The 22809-nt window shown below is 40.3% G+C and overlaps 1 protein-coding gene across 1 annotated transcript in view; it reads right to left on the bottom strand.

The window, feature by feature from the left end:
• DIXDC1 (DIX domain containing 1) overlaps positions 1-22809 on the bottom strand; it is a 77762-nt gene that overhangs the window by 42265 nt on the left and 12688 nt on the right. The window contains exons 2-5 of the mRNA XM_063436376.1: positions 14728-14857; positions 12409-12534; positions 9774-10023; positions 5766-5876 (exon numbers count right to left, since the gene is read on the bottom strand). Of these exons, the coding sequence (XP_063292446.1) occupies positions 5766-5876; positions 9774-10023; positions 12409-12534; positions 14728-14857 (617 nt within the window). The remainder of the gene's footprint in view (positions 1-5765; positions 5877-9773; positions 10024-12408; positions 12535-14727; positions 14858-22809) is intronic.

The raw sequence follows: 22809 nt of genomic DNA, 5'->3' as shown, positions 1-22809 counted from the left end.
ATTTGACTTTAAGGAACGTTTGATGTCATAGCTCAGTGTGTGAGTGACAGTTCTGCTTAGCGGAACTTAATTTAGGGCGTTAGAGGGCATCACGATGTATTGTACACTGAGAGCTATAACCTGCTGGGAGTGGGAGAAGCTGACAGAGTGAATCATGCTGAAAGTGAGTAGGTGGTTATAGTAGAGTGGTCAGAGCTAGACAGATAGATGGGAGTCGGCCTGAAGAGTATTATCTTCATCATTGTAACATTCTGAATCCAGTTACAATGTTACTAAGGGCAAATGGAGAAGAAGAAACTGGGAGGTCTGGTTATGGGGTATTCAAACAAAGACTATAAGGGGCATTAAGGTAACACGGTACGGTAAGGTTGATTTATTTAATTCAAACGGTGTGTGTGTACCTTATATTCTACAACTCAAATGCAATATAAAAATGTGGCATTAATGGTTAGGAGATAAAATGAGTTTATACAGCAAACTGTATTTGCAAAATGTTGCTATTATTTGTAAGTTACGAACGTGGCTCAATTGGACAATTACCAAAATCCACCTTTTTCCCTCAATTTGTTAAAGTGGGTCTCAATTTGGCAATCCAAGTCAGGTCATTGTTTAGTGAATTAAAGGAACACTATAGTCACCTAAATTACTTTAGCTAAATAAAGCAGTTTTAGTGTATAGATCATTCCCCTGCAATTTCACTGCTCAATTCACTGTCATTTAGGAGTTAAATCACTTTGTTTCTGTTTATGCAGCCCTAGCCACACCTCCCCTGGCTATGATTGACAGAGCCTGCATGAAAAAAAAACTGGTTTCACTTTCAAACGGATGTAATTTACCTTAAATAATTGTATCTCAATCTCTAAATTGAACTTTAATCACATACTGGAGGCTCTTGCAGGGTCTAGCAAGCTGTTAACATAGCAGGGGATAAGTAAATATTAATTAAACAGAACTTGCAATAAAGAAAGCCTAAATAGGGCTCTCTTTACAGGAAGTGTTTATGGAAGCCTGTGCAAGTCACATGCAGGGAGGTGTGACTAGGGTTCATAAACAAAGGGATTTAACTCCTAAATGGCAGAGGATTGAGCAGTGAGGCTGCAGGGGCATGTTCTATACATCAAAACTGCTTCATTAAGCTAAAGTTGTTTAGGTGACTATAGTGTCCCTTTAACTCTCCCTCAAAAGCCTAGAACTTTGGGACAGTTTGCTGCATTTTGAAGTGAACTGAGATAGATCCGAATTTTGAATCCATTGAATAATTTTAATCTATCTTTGCAGTTTCATTTTGGATTTTTTTTTTTTGCAACTTATTGAAGCCTTTAATTTAACAAGTCATACAATGTTTAGCTCCTTGAAGCATACCAGACATATTGTAATAATTTTTTTCTATTTTTCAATGATATCTAATAAGTATTTATAAACATTTTCTGTTCAGTACGTCTATTTTGCTACATTTTTGATATCACAAGATTTCAAACAGTCATATAACACATCATACACTGATTTCTTTATTATTATGTAGCTAGCTTAAATAAAAGCAAAAAATTTTCTGTTCTGTCTAAGTGGACAGAAAAAAATACCTGCTTGGTATGCAGATACTCTACTGAAAGTTTTCTTCTATTTAAATTATATATTTTTTTTCATGGATTTCAAGACTATTTATCTAGGACAGATTATTTTATAGAGGAAGTAAAAATGCACATTGTTTTATTTATATTGGTAATATGGAAATATTTATAGCGCACAATAAAATGTTAGCTCTTTCGTGCCAGGTTTTCCAGTAATGGGTTAGACATAAAGTGAGTCAGGATTCTGTGTCTAATCCGTTATCCTTTCCATGGCTTGTGACTTGTATTTGCCTAGACGTATGGCATGTCCAATGTGATTAATTGGAAGCGTTCAGCCTTTGAGACACAGATTAAATCTTAATTAAATGGTGCAAAGTGTCCCATACATAATTACGATAATTATCAGGAATACAAAGCTAAGTCCCCAAAGTATTTTACAGTGTCCTTGAAATTGTTTTAAAAACTGCTTTTACCTGGTATTAATAATTCTTTAAGTCTGTTCAGCATATTTTAAGGTGACATGAGAGACTTCTTCTAACATTAGATTTTTTTGGCTTTGGCACATTGGGTACTGAGTATCGGATAATCCATGGAACCTTTTACTGTACCTTGCATAACAGAAAGCTGAGAGCTATTCTGTAAATCGTAGGTTCTGATTGGCTGCTAACATGACCGACTGTCTACAATCTTGTGGTTTTTATCAGTTACTGACTGGCCTTCTAACATCAGATCACTATCTGTAGATACAGGCAAGTGATAGAAAGACGTACTACAAATCTTACGGTGATTGAAGCTAACAAACAAAGATATCCCGCTAGGTGTTAACTAAATATCAGAAACAGCTAGCCAAAGTTAGGGATCCCAGAAGTCAGGGTAGTCGATATAAGCAATAAGCTGGGTCAGGAGTATAGAAATCAGGGTCAACAAAGAAACTAGACAAAATATGGGACACTAGAGTCACCAGAACCACTATAGCTTAATGCAGTGGTTCTGGCATCTATAGCCTGTCCCTGCAGGCATTTTAATGTAAACACTGCCTTTTCAGAAAAATGTTTACATTACTGCCTAGGAACACTTCTAGTGGGAGTCACTCAGACATGCTCAACATGGAGGCGCTGAACGTTCCTCATAGAGATGCATTGATTCAATGCATCTCTATGAGGACATGCTGATTGACGCAGAGCTGAGTTTTGCTGCGCATGCGCGATAGTCTCCCAATGTTTTCCTATGGGAAAGCATTGGATTGGCTGAGATCGTCAATTTCGATGATCAAAGTCAAGGAGGCTTTGCTAAATAGTCCTATGTTGAATTTCTAGTGTCAGACTGTGGGTGATCATCGTGCATACAAGACATTTTAAATATAGAAACAAATGAGTATAAATATTTAGAACAAAGATAACACTGAATTCCTATTGTTACAGTTATCAGCGAGTGACTGAGAATTCTCAGCCATTCCTAGTCTTCGCATTTTTTGTCATGGAAGCTCTATGCATATTATATATTGATGAAAAAGAAGGTATTAATGAAACTAACGGACAAATAAATATGCACAGAGAGACAATTGCTATTAACGTATAGTTTCTTTCTTGGGGGGGAGCGGGTTCATGTATGGAACTGTGCAAGCAGTGTTGTTGGAGCGCTGCCCCGAGTTACCATGGCAACGCTCCGATACAGTGCTATCCATCTACAGTGCTATCCATCTACACATAGCATAGACCCTTTGCACCCTTAACACACAAACACATTACATCCCTCACACACGCACACTGCCACCCTCACACACGCACTGCCCCCTTCACACACACACTGCCCCCCTTCACACACACACACACAACACCTTTCACACACACAGCACCTGTCGCACACACAGCACCTCTAACACACAGACACAGCACCCCTCACACACACACACACAGCATCCTTAACACACATAACACCCCTCACCCACACACTGCACCACTCACCCACACACTGCCACCTCCACCCACACACTGCTCCCTCCACACACACACACACTACACCCTTCGCACACAAACACACACACAGCACCCTTAACACACAGTACACCACAGACACACAAAGTAAAAAAAGTAGAATAAAAAATGGAAATATAGATAAATTTAAGTACAAATAAATAAATAAATAATCGCACTTGCGCTATAAAATTTGTTATTGTGGTACTGGTGGGTGGTAAGGAAATGTTACCATCAACAAAGATGCAAAAGTGGGTGGTAGTTAATAAAAGGTTGACTACCTCTGGTTTAGAGTGTCCCTTTGAGGTTGTGTGAAAATTAGCCATCTGCATATGGTAACAGACGCAAAGTCTCTCTTGCTCAGGAGACCGGCCCGTGTCTTGGCCCACGGCTGTCTTAAAGGGACCATGTAAGCACCCAGACCACTTCAGCTAATTGAAGTAGTCTGGGTGCTGTGACCCTTTTGCACTTAGTGCTGCAATGTAAAACATTGCAGTTCCAGAGAATTACAATGTTTATATTGCAGCTCTAAGTCTGCCCTCTGTGGCTGTCTACCAGACAGGCACTAGAGAGCTTCCGGAATCCAAACGGACTTTTGATCCGTTATATGATGCTTGACTTCCTCAAGGACCTCCAGCATGAGATTTTCACGATAGGAAAGCATTGAATAATGCTTTACTATGGGGAGGTCTAATGCGCAATGGCAATGGGCGCGCGCCCATTAGGTCTCCCCCGCCAGCTGACGTCCGCGGGTAAGGACAGTGGGCGCAGCCTGACCCAGACCTGAGGGACATCGGTGCTGGATTCAGGTAAGTGGCTGAAGGGGTTTTAATCCCTTCAGCCCCACGGGAGGGAGGCACCGAGGAAGGGGGGCACTCCAGGAGCCTATAGTGCCAGGGCTTGTTTTCCTGGCACTATAGGATCCCTTTAATGGTTAGGACCAGCTGAATTTCCAAAAAGTAGACTTTCCCTATGTAATGGCACATGTGGACTAATACGTGTATGAGACCAGAGCCGGTGCCAAACAACAATGTTTTTGCCTAATCTTAGTGTTCTCATATGTTCTATTTCGACAGATGCAAAGACACTGTAAATAAATATAGTGTAGCACAGTGAATGACTAAACCACTGAGTGAGGCTGCCACAATATTTGACCAATTGTCAGATCACATTACGGTGGTCTAACCGCACATCCAGGCGAATGCTGAATAAACAGAGTGAGGAACATTTTTGGAAATCATTAACTATATAAGTAAAAACGGCCTTAAGCCTTAATAAAGAATAAGAGTGTTAAATCTACTCATAGGTTATTTTTTTACAGCTTCAAACATTTTTTTTACAAATCACAAAGAATAGCAGCCAGTGTACAGACAGATACAATCTACCCTGAATCAATATCTATGACTCTTGAGTCTCCATTTCCACGAATCCTGCAATATAATCCCTCCCTCTGGGAAATATGAAGTTCAGCACTCGAAGCTAAGAGAAACCGCAAGAGGTTTGTGGAAGTTAATAAATTACTTACGCCGTTGACAGTTAAAGAAAGTGTTTTATTGACTGGTTCCATGCACTAGGTCAAGCACTACATCAGAAATATTTAAGAACAGACTATAAAACTATCTGAATCCAAAATAGGGCGCAGTACAAAGAGGGGTTTCAGAATATATAGAGTGAAAGCGACTGCGTTCTATCCAGCCTTCAGCTTTGCGTAAAAGTCTCAATGCTGAAGTGTGGATTTGCTGGTGACATTCAACTGCGTAATAACAGGATTAGATGATAAATGGCCACTAATGGAGTAGGGAGCAGTATCTTTTCTGCCAAATGTGAGTCCCACAACGGAACCTTGACAAAATAAAGGGATGGCAGAACTGGATGACACGTTCCTGCTACTTTTTAAATCCGTACCAAACAAACGTGAGTATATAATTTTTTTAATATTTTTTATTGCATTGTCTGCGTAACGCATTTAAGAAATGGAGGATAACGCTAGCCTGGAATGCCCCTTAAATCCTACAATACTTACGCACCGTCACTAATGTAATAAAAAGGAAGCAGGAGATTTTGCAGGATACAGAAATATAATTTACAGTGTTGCTGCATGCGTGACACAACATTCTAGCCCTTTATAATATTATATGCGTCTTTAAGTTGTATATATAGTGCTAGATTCTATACATCTCCAACTTCTCGTATCCTTCAATCGGACCCATTATTAAAGGCTTACCCTGATGTGTCGGAAGCAGGAGGGCTACCTTGATTGCCTTCGTATTGTTGTACCATTGCTCGAACACTCCAGTAAGGGTTCCCAATCTCTTCCTCCATGCCACTGCTGTTCCTAAGACGATTTGAATTACAATTAACGAAGAAAAGGCCAGGTGCAAATACTTACAGAAATACCTTGAAAGATTTGGGTTTGCTTGTTTATTTAATGAAACCATATAGAAAAATATGTATATAAACAATTATTGCAACCACTGGGTGTAAAACTGCTAGATGCATGCAAATAGCACATAAAGAGATGTGAATTGTATCAAAGGGCCATCAATCAACAGAACAAAAACAGAAACAAAAAAAAATTAGAATAGAAACATTTCAATGCAGCAGCAGACGGAATTCAGACAGTTTTTCTCTCTCTCTAAGAAACAACAGAAACAGTTTTTATATGGTGTCTTAACATTCTTAATTAAAGGAAACCTGTAAGCACTATAACCGGTATAGATCAGTGAAGTGCTTATGGTTTGAGTCTTCGGGCACTTTCCTTTAGTTTTGTCAAAATGCTTTAAAACATATTGATAAATACTATGACTCGCCCATGCACCCATAGTTCACACCCCCTGCAGGCACACTAATAATTATCAAGCACCAATATGCTCATTCTTGGACAGCATTGACTGGCTGTGAGAGTGCTGGTAGTGGGCTAGTCCATGGCTCTCATACAATAATAGTCTAGTGTTGAGCAAATGTTAAAAAAAAAAACCTTAATGAGCAAATAACTAGAATTACACCTACAGGGAAAACCATTACAAGGTCTATTCACAGAACAAGAAGTTACGGTGATGGAAAAATTGCAAAATTGATGCTAAAATGATGAATTAGGACACAATCACTAGTTTGTTTGAGATGAAGATTTCGCTCCATCTTCCTAATTTTCATGGAAATTGTACATCTCAGCACGAGTTATTATTTATTGAATAGATCCCACTGTGTACACAGCATTTTTTTTATAATTTAGTATTTTGCTAATTTACTTGAGTACTGCTGACATATGTGCAAATGAATACCTGAGCCAAATAAATTGGGGATAATCTATATTATGTTTCATGCAGACTTTGTCCATCTGCCGGCTACATCAAGTGCCCGCGTGAGAACCCATTTATCTTATTATAACTGTGTTATTATTCTTAGGGACGGTGTTATGTAAAATAAATCATATTTGTTTTTTCAAACCCCAAAAACCGCCTCTGACATCAGTAAAAGAGAAAATCTACCAGGTTTACTTTATTATTAATTATAGAACAACCTCCTGAGCAACTCTTAAATCTTATCAAATAACAGAGAGGTAAATGCTGTCCAGAATTGAATGCGTCATTAAATCTCGTTTGTTTATAATCTCTCGCATGTAAACTGACCCTGCAACAATCCGTGTGATGTTTCGGCTGCTATAACGCTACATCTGTTGCTATAGGAGACACAGCAGGCTAACGTATGAGGAAGCAGATCTGTCCTCACGAATAATGACTTCAGCCTGGGATGTAAATTGTAACCTTTTTCTAAGATACAGAACGTTAATGTCAGATAACAAGATCAAGTCTCACACAGGCTCTTAGTCTTCCTGTCCTCAAACAATTAACGCCTTTCAAGCCTCGGGACAGTTCCCTATTTTCGTCCTTTTATAGTTTGATATTAAATACAAACTGGCTTTATCCTTATTTAATTATTGCAGATTAGTAATCGATTTGCTTTCAGCAATACATATGGTATATATATTGTAAGATCTTTCGAAGTTGGGTCCTCTTTTTCCTGTAATAATGTTTAACTCGCTAATTTATTGATACATTTCCCCCTTAACCTCTTAAGGACCAAGCTTCTGGAATAAAAGGGGATCATGACATGTCACACATGTCGTGTGTCCTTAAGGGGTTAAATAGACACTATAGGCACCCAAACCATTTCAGCTCTTTGAAGTGGTCTAGGCACAGTGTCCCTATTGCACTTAGTGCTGCAAGTTAAAACATTGCCATTCCAGAGAAACTGGAATGTTTACATTGCAGCACTAAGTCTGCCTCTAGTGGCTGTCTCACAAACAGCCACAGAAGGCGCTTCCTGGATCCTAACAGACCTTTGGTCCCGTAACGGACGCTGGATGTCCTCACGCTCTGCACAATCCAAGACAATTTCTTTTTAAAAAATAAACAATTAAGTAACTTCATTGAGGAAGGATTAGACACTTTGAGGTCTAATTTTTTGCAGATATATCTTTTAAATGTGTTGCTTCTTTTGTGCCCTAAACATATTTTTTTAATACAATCATTTGTTCCAATGATAGATAAATGCATGGGGTGAAGGGGGTGGGGGGGGGGCATTTAAATGTTTGCCCCTGTGTATGCTATTTAAACTTCATTAAATGGTGTGGTGCTCTCTTTTGCACATCAGGATTCCCCTCTGCACCTCTGTCTGTTTGTTCCCCTCTGCACCTCTGTTTGTTTGTTCCCCTCTGCACCTCTGTTTGTTTGTTCCCCTCTGCACCTCTGTCTGTTTGTTCTTGCCATGCTGTGAGAGGACTGTAGCTGTGAGAAATAACACAGCTTTGGTTCATTAGAAGCTTTGTGTTTAAAACAGTGAATTCAATTGAACTGAAAACGAACTTGCAAAATCTAGGCAAAATAGCTGATCTGGACGATACTCCAGCTCACGTTACAGCCACAGCTTGGCTTTTTTGTACTGCATTTTGCAATAGGGTTTTCAATTCACCATTAATTTTTTTTTACCAGAAAATCCCCCTGGTTAGATTTGTTTTGGTCTGAAGATATACCGCCCTCTACAGGCTTCTCTTAGAAGACACTGGACACTTAATAGGCAATGGCAGTACAAATTCTTGAAGAGATAACACATGCTTTGCCTTGCACTGCTTGGACCATGATCCCACTGTTAGGCTACAATGAATTATTATTAATATAATTATAATTATATTGCGCCAACATATTCTTTAATGCTTTACAATTATAAAATAAGGATATTTGACAACAGTGATTTACATACCGAATATAACAAAGAGAAGAGGTTAAGAAGGCCCTGATCAAACAAGTTATTCTTAATCTTTTTTTCAATTGAAAATATTTTTCTTGCTTAATTTCCATCGTATGCGAAGCTGTCCTGGCACAACCAGAACATACAATGAGTGCCATGTGAGCGCTGGGCATCACGTAACGCATGTCCAAGTGCGCATGCCCTGATGGGCAATTGTGCGGGAGTGTGCATGGATGTTCCCCAGATATGGAAGAGGTAAGTGTGTTTTATACCTACCTCCAATAGCTGCCCTAAGAAATTTTTTATAGTGCTTACTGGGGTGAGGATATGAGGATCTGTCATTAACAGAAAGGTGACAGATTTAAGTGACAGATGCATTTCCTATAGTTAAGTCAAAAATGAATGCACACCAAAAAACCCTAAGAAATCTCTATCTAGATTTAATATATCAATAATAAGTATACATTGCTGTTACAACAGTCAGTGACACAATATAGATCAAACTAACGAACCCCCCAATGTTTCGGCTCCTCCTGGTAGCCTTTATCACGGGTGTCTTGATAAAGACTTCCGGAGGTGCTGAAACGTTGGGGGGTTTGTTTGTTTGATTCGTGTTTCTGGCCGATTAGACTTGTGAATTGCGGTAAATACTTTTGTTTATTATCTGTAGCCTATATTGTGTCACTGACTGTTGTAACAGCAATGTATACTTATTATTGATTTAATAAATCTAGATAGAGATTTCTTAAGGTTTTTTGGTGTGCATTAATTTTTCACTTAACTATTGTTTTTTTGGTATTTGGGGGAGTACCAGTATTGGATCGCACCCTAAGGTTTGTTTACTTTCTATGTTTGCATTATTGAATGTTCTCTCCATACTTTGTATATTATAAGATTTATTTCCTATAAAATGTAAGTATTGCATGTTGCTGGAGAAGATAGCTATGTTCAAGTTATGAAACAAATATGAACATATCAGATTTACCTCTGTCTGTAGCGGAAAACATCCCGACCTGACCGTGACATGTCCTGGCGTACATCGGCGAGAGCTGCCGCAGCGCCTTGGGCCATTGCGGCAGTGGAGTGAGGCCTGTGGTTGGTTAACGGCACTGGCTGATGTTTACCCGCAATCCCAACCATATTCTGGGGGTTGGAACGTCCAGAAACTGGTTTAAAGTGAGCTGCCAGGGTCAAGATTAGCCGCATAATGGATTTCAGGTTCCCATCGACTATATCTAAAAACAAAACAGGCAAAACATTCCATAAAACAATAAAACACAAAATAAGTTACATTCTTACAGTATTAAAGCATTTTATATCAGAAAACAAGCAAAATGAAACATTGTATTGATACAGGAGATGGGGAAAAAATCATCATATGAATAACTAAACTTTGATTAAAGTCTAAATGCCGATATCATGATAAAATGACATAACATTCTGCAAAAGAAATAGTTACCGATATATATCATCTTAAAAGTGTCAAAACAATACTGATAAAATAACTTTTTGAGGCCTTTAGCATTTCTTAAAAGGTTAATATGAAATACATGTCAAAATAAAAGGCAATTTCAACTCCACTAATTTAAAAACATGAAACATAATGCATTAATTTTTGCTGCAGATTGCTGCAGTTGTAAGCAGCTATGTCTAAGTAAACAGGGCCACCATAACCTATGTAGTCTGTATGAGGAACACAGTCATAGACATGCCATATGATGACTTTTTTTAGATACATTTCCAACGCTAGAAGTTTTTATTCCACATAGCCAAAAAAGAGAAGACCTTGTGCACACTGACTGGCTCCTCCTAGGACTATGCAAGGGTGTGACATCAAGTCCCTTTGTCAGGAATGCTTCTGAGCCACAAATAAGACTGTGTAGTGGACTGATTGTAGCTTTCTTGTAGGGCTATTGAATAAAGTGGGAAATGCTGTGAATTCAACGTGAATTTCACATTTAAGGCTCAAAATAACTGGAGACATAATAGACGTGGATATTAGTTTGTACTGTGACTATTTTGGCCTAAATGTTAAAATTCACTTTAAATTAACAACAATTGTAAATGTTGGAGAATAATTCTGTCAGAATGTATAATAAGAAATTAAGCCCTCTTATATCTCTTCCCAGATCCATAGGTATGCCCCTTCTTGGTCTCTCCGCTCTGCCCGTGACCTTCTCCTGTCCGCTGCTCGCACCCGTACGGCCAACTCACGCTTGCAGGACCTCTCGCGGGCGGCTCCCTTCCTATGGAATAGCCTGCCTACCGCCATCAGACTCTCCCCTAGTCTTCAATTGTTTAAGAAGTGCCTTTAGGAAAGCTTATGGCCTCCCTGAGTAACCTCTACCTCACATACCTGTCTCTTGCTCTCTCCTATAGGACAGTGCTTTGCTCTCTCCTCCAGCTCTGCTTCACTCCCACCCTATTTGATATTTCCTGTCCTAACGTGTCTTATACCCCACCCCCTATAGACTGTAAGCTTGTTTGAGCAGGGCCCTCTTCAACCTATCGTTCCTGTAAGTTTTCTTGTAATTGTCCTATTTATAGTTAAATCCCCCCTCTCATAATATTGTAAAGCGCTACGGAATCTATGGCGCTATATAAATGGCAATAATAATAATAATAAACCATGTTTGGACAGATATAAAAAAAATGTGTCAACACTACACACGGAGGATGAATAATTGTTAAGACCCTTTAACAAATCGATATTTGTCTATATCTGTTTTTGTTCCTGTTTAGTAATCCCCAGTTTAGCTTTGCAGGCTAACTGTAATATGCAGTTTAGGTTTACAGGGGAGACATGGACTTACTCTCCTGTATTAATAATGTCTCTATAGATCTGATAGTATATCATTAGCACCAGGTAATCTTTGGGTTCTTGAAGAGGCAAATCCTCACGACATAAATAAAAAAAATAAAAAACATTTGTAGCGAGGTCTATGCTGCCATTATGTTTGGCATGTGCAAATCATGTGTTAGTTTAATCGCTGAAGCATGAAGAAACTTTATTAACAAGCCAGACTGGAGCACACAGTGCAGGCAAACACTGCTCCTACCCTGCTAGTCTCATCAAACGCATGGAATTTCAGTCCAATTGTGGCCCTAACAAGGACTAGTTGTATCTTTCTCTTTAAGAGCTGTCCCGGTCAAACCAGGAAGGGTTGAGACGGCCAAATGAAAGGCTGGTACTTTAAACAATGTGTTCTAGTGAACTGCATTGTCAAGCTGTGGCTAAAACTCCACTGTTCTGACATAAATTCTGCAATTCAGTGATTTAATTATTGCAATTCACTGTTTAAAGAATAAATCACAGGACTATTAATTACAGAACTTAAAATTTTATTCCAAAATCACAATCTCAAAATCTCTCCAGGTCAGCGATGCTTAGAGCTCCAGTATTTATGGCCTTAAATGATGCAATTTGCTGGTGAACTCCAGTTTAGCGAGTAACACTGTAAATGTTCTTAGTTTTCCCTTATTTTTTACTGTAATGACGAAGAAGAAATCGTTGATGATTCCCAGCTATAAAACTGTTCATCACACACATTTTATTGATGTATTTCATTATTATACATTAAATGGTTCCGGACTGCAGAATACATTATCCAGCTCCTTACCTTTGGCTGAGGTTTGATGCATCCGGATCTTTTTGGATGCCACAAATTGAAGGACTTTCTCCACGTTTTCCCTCATCTCTTGTGTACATCTTGGTTTCTCATTAATTCCAGTGAGTTTTTCACCAGCTTGGGAAGAAAGAGCACAGATTACTATAAAGGTAATACTCCAACCAAACCCATTCCCACAATCACCACCATTATGCCTGGGAAAAAAATAAAAATTTAAATGGAAACTTAGGCTTGTTGGAGGTGTGTGAAATGCGTTGGCATGCAACATGTTTATCGCTCTGGTAGTGAATCACAACTGATATTACACTTCTTTTATTAATTAGCCTAATAAGGCTTAGCAGGTTACTGCAATAAAGTGTGAATTGTCTAGAACTAAATGTGAAGTTAAAGAATGAGTTTTAAGCCAAGAAATGAACCGGAATAAACTCAAAATCAGCTATGTTTTCCCTGACCACCCCCATTCACGACTCTAAAATTAAAGTGTCTCTGTTTGTTCATTTGAAATACCGGAAGTCATGCTGTCAATACGCAAAACCCCAAAAGGACTAAAATTCCAAAAATGATCATCTAATTAATGATTGGCAGAGATAGAAAGCTTTTGGGTGACTGTCTTTGGTCACCCCCAGTCCAGCAATCTCTACCATCCATGGTGGATTAATAGTTTTTACTTTAAATGCAAATTAGCATTTAAAGTGTGTGATATTGTAATACACTATGTGTAATGCCTGGCAATTTCGTATGATTAACAGTAGATTGAAATTGCTTTCTTTAATTGAACCTCATTAAAGGCACAATAATACACAGTAATCTCAAAACAAGACGGGGCATTCAGAGGACGGAACATATAACGATACAGACCGCTGTATTCACAAAGATTGACGTACAAAATTAGAGATCTGTGCCGCTGACATCTAAAACTATTCCTCTGCATTTGATTGAACGCAGCCATTCGGAAGGGTATTACTGTAAGTTTAAAATGGGCAATAAGTATTTGTAGGGTTTTCAATGAACAAAAAGATAAAGTAACACAAAAGAGTGTGCAATTAAGTAACTGAAATTGTAATAATCTCTCTAAAGGAGGAATTGACGATTTAACATCTCTTTTAAAGAGAACATGCTGTATTTAATAGGACACTTTAAATATCACAACAACGACAGCTTATTATAGTAATTTTGGGGTTCGGTGTTTATGATGCACATCCTGGAGGATTGTTCTCCAGAAGTGTAGAGTCTGACTCCTAGAACAAGACTAAATTTGCCACGTTTTCTGCAACAGGAGGGGCGCATTCTCCTGTTGTAAAACCACCAGGATAATGATAGTTTGTCCTTTACCTGCATGACATTAAAACACGTTTACAAATACTGAACTAATTTTGTGAACTTTTTAAAATATAGACTCCTAAAATGTCCAATATAAAACGTTCAAGCAAAGCATTCAGAACAATAAACTTGCAAAAAGAATACATTATTCAGATAAAACGTGACACTGTGTTTAAACGTATGGATCTAAAGCCAGAGAACATCACAAGTCAATATTTTAATCAATTATTAAACTACAGTGTATGTTCGACTTACCTTTGATCTCGATTCAAATGCATAGAAGGTACAGTTTAAAAAGGGATTGTTAAAGCCAGCTCTCGAATGCACGGCAATAAGGGTAGACAAGATCTGTGCAGGAGCTTATCCGAGGATAAGGATGAAGGGAAGATTACCTAACGTGGTCCTGTGACCTGACTTCACTCTACGTTGACATAGACAATCCTGTTTTGTGTATATCTCTACACCTCCTGCTTGTAGCTTGCAGGAGCAGTAGGGTCCTCTCTTCTGCTCTGTCTGAATTTTACTTCACATGGGTTGTGGGTTTGGACGCCTAAACATCTAGAAGGTCACTATAGCATTAGGAATACATATCTCTTTTTACCTGCAGCTGGGTGCCTCCATCTTAGCTCCCTGTCAATCATTGTTATAAGCTCTTTCATTTGCACCTGTCAAACAGCATAGAGAAGAGAACAAATGCAACAATGTTTCTACTTCTTGTCCTTCTTTGTAATGTGTGCCTTGGCTGTGCCTAGACGGAACTGGATTGCAATGGAATTTGCTACATTTGTAATAATAAAAAACAAGGACAATGGATCAACACATAAAAAAAGACTAGCTCAAGTTATAGGTGATTTTCAATGTTTTATTTAGTAGTGTAATTTCCGTAGAAGGGATGGTTTCCCTTTAATAGCCAGTGTTTTCTACTGTTCCAAGCTGCCATTACATGATCACTGAAAATCCATTCGGGTATAAATAACTGTGAAAACTCACCTACTATTTCAATCAGGTAACTTAACGTTACGCCATCCCTCAGATCCAGTCTCAGATCCTGCACGGGGTTAACATCCACCTTCTTTTTTAATTGCGAATTGACCCAGGCCACGTAGGCCTGCAGCTGCTGCTGTAAGACAAAAAAATGCCGCAATTTCAGAACCACAAGTAATCAACTGTCAGAAAAACATTATTTATCTAAAAATACACACACCTACGCATACACATATTTCTGCCTTGTAAAATGCCATATATTTCTCCATTAGATGCTTAACGGTACACTACAAGCACCAAAATATAAGGAGTGGGTACCATTCTTTGCACAGTGAGAAACATCTGGTTATTTGAGATGTTGTCTGTTCTCCTCTTGCACCCTGTTTTGTTGCTCTCCCCAAGGTAAAGGGATTATCCAGACGTGGACCCCTTGCTCACGGTGCCTAGAGGGGTTATGACTATACCTCAACGAGGCAGAAACTATTGTCTTGTGTTGCTGTTTCTCTCGTGCAGAGATTTCCGGCTTGCAAATTTGAATGTGGACTTTTGGGTGGGATACGTATGATATGAAAATGGTTTTGGTTCTCTCTGTAATGGCACAAGAAAAGCTAAAGACAACTTGAGATCTGAGTGGGGACCGACTAAATGGCAAGCTATGTGAACTGTTGTCCATTATCAGCATTGAATAGAGGCTTTCCTATGGGGAAAAAGCTGACCCTGGATGTCCTCATGTAGAGCGTGAGGATGTGCAGCGTCAGTTACCAGACCAAACGTAAGTTAGCTGCCAGGAAGCGCCCCCAGTGGCTGTCTGGTAGAAGCCACTGGAGGCAGACTTAGTGCTGTAATGCAGTTTCTCTGCAACCCAACGTAGCACTAAGGGCAACAGGAACAGGGCACCCAGACCACGTCAATGAGCTGAAGTGGTCTCGTGCCTATAGTGTACTTTTTATGTCCAGAAAAATTGTCAGATAGTTTTCAGTTACTTGGCACGGGCTGCAGGAAAAAGATTAAAAATGATTTGGGGGTGTGGATTTTTACTAACTAGTTTTTTTTAATTGCAGAGAGAGGTAACATTTTCTGTTACTGTGTACATGTAGATGTTCAATAGTAATTGGAAAAAGAACATAAAGACTTCTAATACCAGGTTTTGTAACTTATTATTTTCCAATGACCAGAGAACAAAAAAATAAAATGTGCAACAAATATCTGGTCTTTCAGTCTATATTGATGCGTATGATGTTTGTTTAATATGTTATGACTGCTGGGAGAAGCAGATTCATTATCAAAGTTTATACATAAAAGTTATAGCACGATTTCCATGTTTTCGAAAATATAAAGAAACATATAATACGAAATGCACAGCCACAAGTCTAGTGTTAACAGTAAATCATTGCTGAACATAACCGCATTAATAATTCAGCCCTATGTCTGGTAGAACACACACACGAACACACACACGAACACACACACGAACACACGAACACACACACGAACACACACACGAACACACGAACACACACACGAACACACACACACATGAACACACGAACACACACACACAAAAGCAAAGTCACCTAATTTCCCCTAATTCATGCCTGTGCCGTGTGTTACTAATGATAGCACAGAGACAAGCTAATGACTTTGTTCTTTCTTTATGATTAGAGTTGGGCACAAAGATCACAGATCAAGAGTCTCTGTCAATTATTTTGACAGCTCTAATCCCTGCTTTTTGCAAAGACAGATCCCCCCTACAAAGGAGTTCTCTATAATCTGGGACGCTGAGTCAGTCAGTTGCAACACACAGCATCAAACATTATGTTAATATAGACAGCAAAACAGCAGAGTGAACAGTACTTAAAGGGACACTATAGTCACCAGAACAACTACAACTTAATGTAGTTGTTCTGGTGTCTATAATCTGTGCCTGTAAGCATTTTCATTTTCAGAGAAAAGGCAGTGTTTACATTGCTGCTAGGGAAACCTCCAGTGGCAGTCACCCAGATGGCCACTAGAGGTGACATTCGGTGTCTCCACGAACTTTCCCCAGAGAGATGCATTTACTTATGAGGAGATGCTGATTGGTCATAATTTCCTATGCAAAAGCATTGGATTGGCTGAGATTGTCAATTATGATTATCTCAGCCAAGCAGGGCTGGAATAAAGGTAAGCTTTAACCCTATTTAAGTGGGGCAAGGGGGAGCTGGGCACCTAACATGTGTTTTTAACACATATTTATTCCTGACCCTATAGTGTTCTCTTAACAGGGAAAGTAAAGCATTCAGCTATCGAAACGCCACACTCGTTAAACCTTGCTCATGTCCAGAGGAAAGAGTCATTCAAGGCTCTCTAATCAACTTCACATGTTTGGTGTCCTAGCCACCTCAATTTCCCAAAAATATGTATCTTGCATGTTACAAGGACAGGCTCAGTGTACATCCATTTACAATGAACAACTCGTTCGTCCCAAGTTTCCCTATATTAGACCCAAATCCCTAATGCGCGTCCAGTGGTCACCGCGCATGCGCAGTAGGTCTCCCTGGTTTGCCGAAGCTGGAGGAGAAGGAGCTCAACCAAGAGCACAGAGAGCTTGGCGCTGGAATCAGGGAAGTTTCTAAAGGATTTTTAACCCTTTACTTTGCGGGGGTAGAGATGCAGGGGTGGGTCTGGACAATTATATTAGTGCATAGGGACACTGTAGCATTAGGAATGCACTTTTGTATCCCTAACACTACAGTGTTCCTTTAACCCCTTAAGGGCCAAACTTCTGGAATAAAAAGGAATCATGACATGTCACACATGTCATGTGTCCTTAAGGGGTTAAGCTCTGAGCATTTTAGTGGCGTTCAACACACCGGACATTTTAGGATCTTAACTAGAGTCAAATAGCTTAGGATATGGTGAATACACTTTTAAAAGGTAACAGACCCTAATTCTTCAACTATGGAGAAAGGAGAACCTTACCAAGGACTTTCCTTATTAGATAAGTGTGAGAATAGGGCTATGATAGAGCTTAATAACTGTTCACCATAACTGCGTCATCATGTAAATCTACGGAAGACGCCTCTTTATCATTACAGTTCTACATTTGATTTCAATGGACAAGAAGAGCCTCTGCTCAAAGGAAGAATAGACTGTTTGTCCCTGTCTGGCTCAGTCGCAGTTTACAAGCTTTACAAGCACTTTCTTTGGCATTAACTTTATTTCAGCACGTGACAGTTTTTCTAGCCCATATTTATCAGGAATATACAAAACATAGTGGCACGTCACATTATGATTAAAGCCTCTGGATGAAAAAAAAAAAACAGTCTAATGTGGAGTAAAATAAATTTTGAATGTATCGCTCTGCTGCATGTGTCAGTTACGCATCATACGGCAAATAAATATTTTACAACAATAACATTTTATAGTAACAGGGTCTTTTAGCCCCATATTTGAGCCTCAATGGAAAAAAAAAATCATAAAGATTTGTATATTTGTATATTGTTATTTAATTCTAGAACACGTTAGGTATTGTCTGACTGATTTTGCTCAATGTTTGCATTTTTACAAAACAATTTTACAAAAACAAGTTCTGCAAATGTTTGGTTACTTTGATGACTAAAAATACAAGTGCTTTACGATTTCATATTCAGTAAATGTTCACCTTTCATTTAAAAATAAAATACACGGGGGGCGGGGCCTGACCTTAATGGCAGACAGACGCATCTCACTTGAGCTCCTCCACAACCCTGGCATCTACCGCACTAAAATACCCTACAAAGCCTGAATCCAGCGACAGTTGGAGCCCACCCAGAAGCCAGACCTTGCGGGAGCCGGTGGCGGGGGTCGGAGACCCGAAAGGAGCTGAACGCCAGCCTGAGACAGGATGCGGCCTGGTGCGCACCGGGCGGGAGAGGCGGCCGACCTCCCGCTCGGGGGCTATCTTGCAGCGGCTCCTGTGCAACATGCACCTCGTTACCCCCCCCCTGGGACCGTTGGGGGTAATCACGGTCCGACTCGGGAGTACTGCTCTCGTCTGGAGAGAGGGAGAGGCGATGCCGAGCAAGCCGACCGACTCACCCAACATGGCGGAAGCCACGTGCCTTCCCCGCCATCAGACTGAACTACAGGACAAGCTGGAGGCCATCTTCAACGCCTTTTGGCTCAAATTAGAAAGCCGGGCAAGACTACAAGCCTCCCTACAGGCAAGCAGCCAACCACCTGACCGGCACCCCTCACACACGGTGTATCAGGCCGGGGTTCGAGCGACGAGGAAGGTCCCAAGGGGAAGACGGAACAGACCACATACCTCAGCCAAGCACAAGCACACACATAAAAAGAAGCCGATGGGGCCCAAGGCAGGACCCCGCCGATATCACACAGCGTACCCGGGCACTCCTACTCAAGGGTTTAAACAACCATACACGACCACACCAGGGCCCAGAGGCCTGAATCCCCTTACTGAACTGCAGTTCGATGAAGTGCCTGCAGCGGGTATTGGCTGACCGACTCTGAGGCAAGCACCATGGGGCCCATGACCTCCCTACATCACCACGCACAGCTCCCACAAAGAGAACTGAGCAAAGGTCACCATCATGATGCCACATCTCCCCATGTTGCCTGACCGGCGCAACCTACCTCACCTGATTTCACCGGCCTGATGCTCCCTTTCCCTATGGACAGAACCTGGAAAACACTTCCTGGGACAAGCAAGCTCTGTGACAATAGTACCATGATTTAACGTGTTTTATTAGTATAACTTAGACTGCCTCTACCGTGAAATTCTGTTTAAAGCTGTTAAACTAGGATTAGCATATTATACAATACTATGACTGAGCGCAGCATATCTTTGGACAGTAGCATGTCTCTGGATCCCTAAGCATACTAACGTACCCAGTAAGCACATCTCACTAACTCACTCCCACTAGTGTCATACCAATTAGAGAGAATACCCTGCCTTGTTAAACCTGCTCATATAGAAATGTTTACATTGAACCTGCCAGACATGTACCACAAACGTAGATCTTAACATTCTTGTGATTACTTCACCGGTTAGGCAGCAATATATGGTCAGACTAGCTTGTTTAACATATACTGAGACACTATAAGCACATAAACATAGGCACTGGGACCAACCTGCTAGGCAGGATTCTAATCGAGACCAACGTAATGCAACATACAATATAGTGAATCACTGAACAGTGTGGAAGTAGCGTAGTGGATCCATAGCATATTACCTAAGCCTGCATATCGTATGTTAAACCATATAAGTTCCTGATGTTAACAAAAATGTCTATCCTACCTTTTCCTACCTATTAGCCTGATTGAAACTAATGTTGTAGACATTTATATCTAGCCTGACTCCTTTTAAAAAATTGTGCTGTCAATGTTCGCCATGAAACTGTTTATTCTTCGTTATACCATTGACTTGTATCTGATGTCGTGGCGATATAAGCATGTCTGTAACTCTAAGCACTACAAAAATAAAGAATAAAAAAAAAAAAAAAAAAAAAAAATACATTTCCTTAATTAAATCTGGCGTGCACACTTACACACAGGCACCCACCATTATATATTCTATGTGAATGTAAGTGCTCCAGAACCTATTATTGCTGTTTTATGTATGTACATCATACTACAATAAAAACAATAGATACAATTTAAACACAGCTTTTCTACCCATAACATCTTATATTACTACCCCTTTCAGGGTTGAATATGTGTCTGTACAGATGGTGCAATTCATGCGATATTTCTATCACGTCGTCTTTTATTTGCACTCCCCAATAAATTCGCAATGACGGAATCCATGCATAGTTAAATCCTCCCAAGGGAACTGTTTTTTTTTTCTATTAAATATAAAAGGGTCTTTTCCTTACAATACTGCCCCATGGCGTTTCACCATGGGAACTGGTATGACATCAGCCAGATTCCTACTTAGCTCAATTAGTTTAAAATATCTAATAAAAGGATGAAAAAAGAGATCAGATTTAACTCTTAGTCATCAGTATTCCGTGTGTCTGTAATTTATACTCTAAAACAGAAAACCACACTGCAGGTGATGTTAGCAAGGGATTCAGCTTGCAGGAAGATAACCGGAGCTTTGTGGGATCCCTAGCTCAATGAGACCTGTAGCTCGAAAGACCATAAGTTCCACGAGGTCTCCCAAAAGAAGCAGCCACCAACTTGGGAGGCTATTTGAAAGGCATCTATAGGACATTAGGCCCAAGCACGGCTCCAAACCTCCACAGGAAAAGTACCCAGCTTTTCTGCTCCAAAGATATGTAATGCATTCCTACCAACCATCCTGATTTTGGCAGGGCAGTCCTGATTTTTCAGTCCAGTCCCACCATACTGACATTATTCTAGCCAACCTGCTTGATTGGCAGGCAGCATGATGGGCATTCACGCCAGTTTGACCTGCCAATAATTTGGGCAAACCCACCCCCTTTCCGGGCAGGTCCATCTTAAGATTGCATCACTGGTTCGCCCCCTTCTCCCCCTCCCACCGTGGCGGAACTACAATCACTGCAGCCGGTGTGTTGCACAGGGGCCTGGCATGCTTTAGGGGCCCGTCGGGTGGCTCATATACATAGGGTCATTGATGGGTATTATTTCTTTATTGCTGAAGAGGTACGCAGTCGGAAGCCACAGCCATTCAAGAGAACAACCAGGCCCATTTCACATTCCAGAGAACTGCAATGTTTACATTGCAGCTCTAAGTCTGCCCTCTGTGGCTGTCTTCCACAATCCTAACGGACGTTCGGTCTGTTATTTGACGCTGGACATACTCACGGACCTCCAGCATCAGATTTTCCCCATAGGAAAGCATCGAATAATGCTTTCCCATGAGGAAGGTATGATATGTGCGCAGCCATTGCCGCGCATGTGCATTAGGTCTCCCCCGCCAGCAGACGATGTCCCTCGGCGCTGGATTCAGGTAAGTGTCTGCGGGAGTGTGGGGTGCGAGGGAGGGGGGGGACCTATTGACCCTATAGTGCCAGTAAACAGCTTTATTTTCCTGGCACTATAGGATCCCTTTTATCTGTGACATATCTAAGTGAGATGTAAGGGTTTTGCAAACTTCTGCACTTATGAAAAAATAAACAAAAACTATTTGTAGGGTTACAGGGATAGAAGATCTTCTAGCACCATAGCCTACGCAAAAAAAAACTAAGTTTTTATGGTGGTTGTAGTGTGGTGTGTGTTTGGAGTGTCTCTTTAAGTTTGGAAAGATATATTACATTGGTTGGTATTTCTGTCATGTCATGTGTAACATGGAACACAAAGGCTCTTGTTTCATAACAAACTGCCTTAATATTCCGTAACATGCGACCAGCCGCCTGAGCCCAGCCAGTAACCTACATGTTGACTCCAGTCATGGTACTCACACACAGATAAAAATAGCTACAATGTCTGTCTTCCTAGAAGTGGTTTGCTTTCACAGAGGAATAAATTGATTCAGATTCAGACGTGGAGCAGCTCAGTCATGCAGAAGACGTTTTCTTCAAGACACAGAGTACCCTTGGATACACGGCTAAACACAACATAAATGTTTCATCACTCTTCCTGCCTTTTCCCGTGCTCAGTCCGTAAAAACCCAGGCCTCGTGGGTCGACCCAGAGGGCTGCTTATAAAGTACAGACAGCCTAGCCATTTACACGAGAACTCTTTGTCTATGAGTTATACACTTGAAGTGCACTCCAGGAACTTTTCGACCCTTTATTTCCCTCCTTTAGAGGAAAGTCTCCCTTTAGCAAGCATAAAGTGAAACATTTATCAATCAAGTAGAATTAGTTCCCTCTGCTCGACACCATATTCCTATGGATAGCAATAGGTTTAAAACACCTAAGAAGGGCACAATAATCCTACAATGTGGAAAATGGTGTTTTTTTCACCACCTCTACAGCCGAACCACGTTAGGTGGTTATCATACAATCTAATGAATACAGTAGGATATTTCTAAAATCATGAGACCCTTCTTTTGGATCAATCTAAGACACTGAGATTTAGTAGATACGGGAATGATTTGATGAAGGGTTAGGCACGCCTAAAGGTAAGTAAAAACATTTTTCTCTATTTTTTTCCAGGTCAAAAAGAGGGGGTGAG

Source organism: Pelobates fuscus, chromosome 11 (genome assembly GCF_036172605.1).
Source record: "Pelobates fuscus isolate aPelFus1 chromosome 11, aPelFus1.pri, whole genome shotgun sequence".
Lineage (NCBI taxonomy): Eukaryota > Metazoa > Chordata > Amphibia > Anura > Pelobatidae > Pelobates > Pelobates fuscus.
This window is presented reverse-complemented; position numbering and strand designations above follow the sequence as displayed.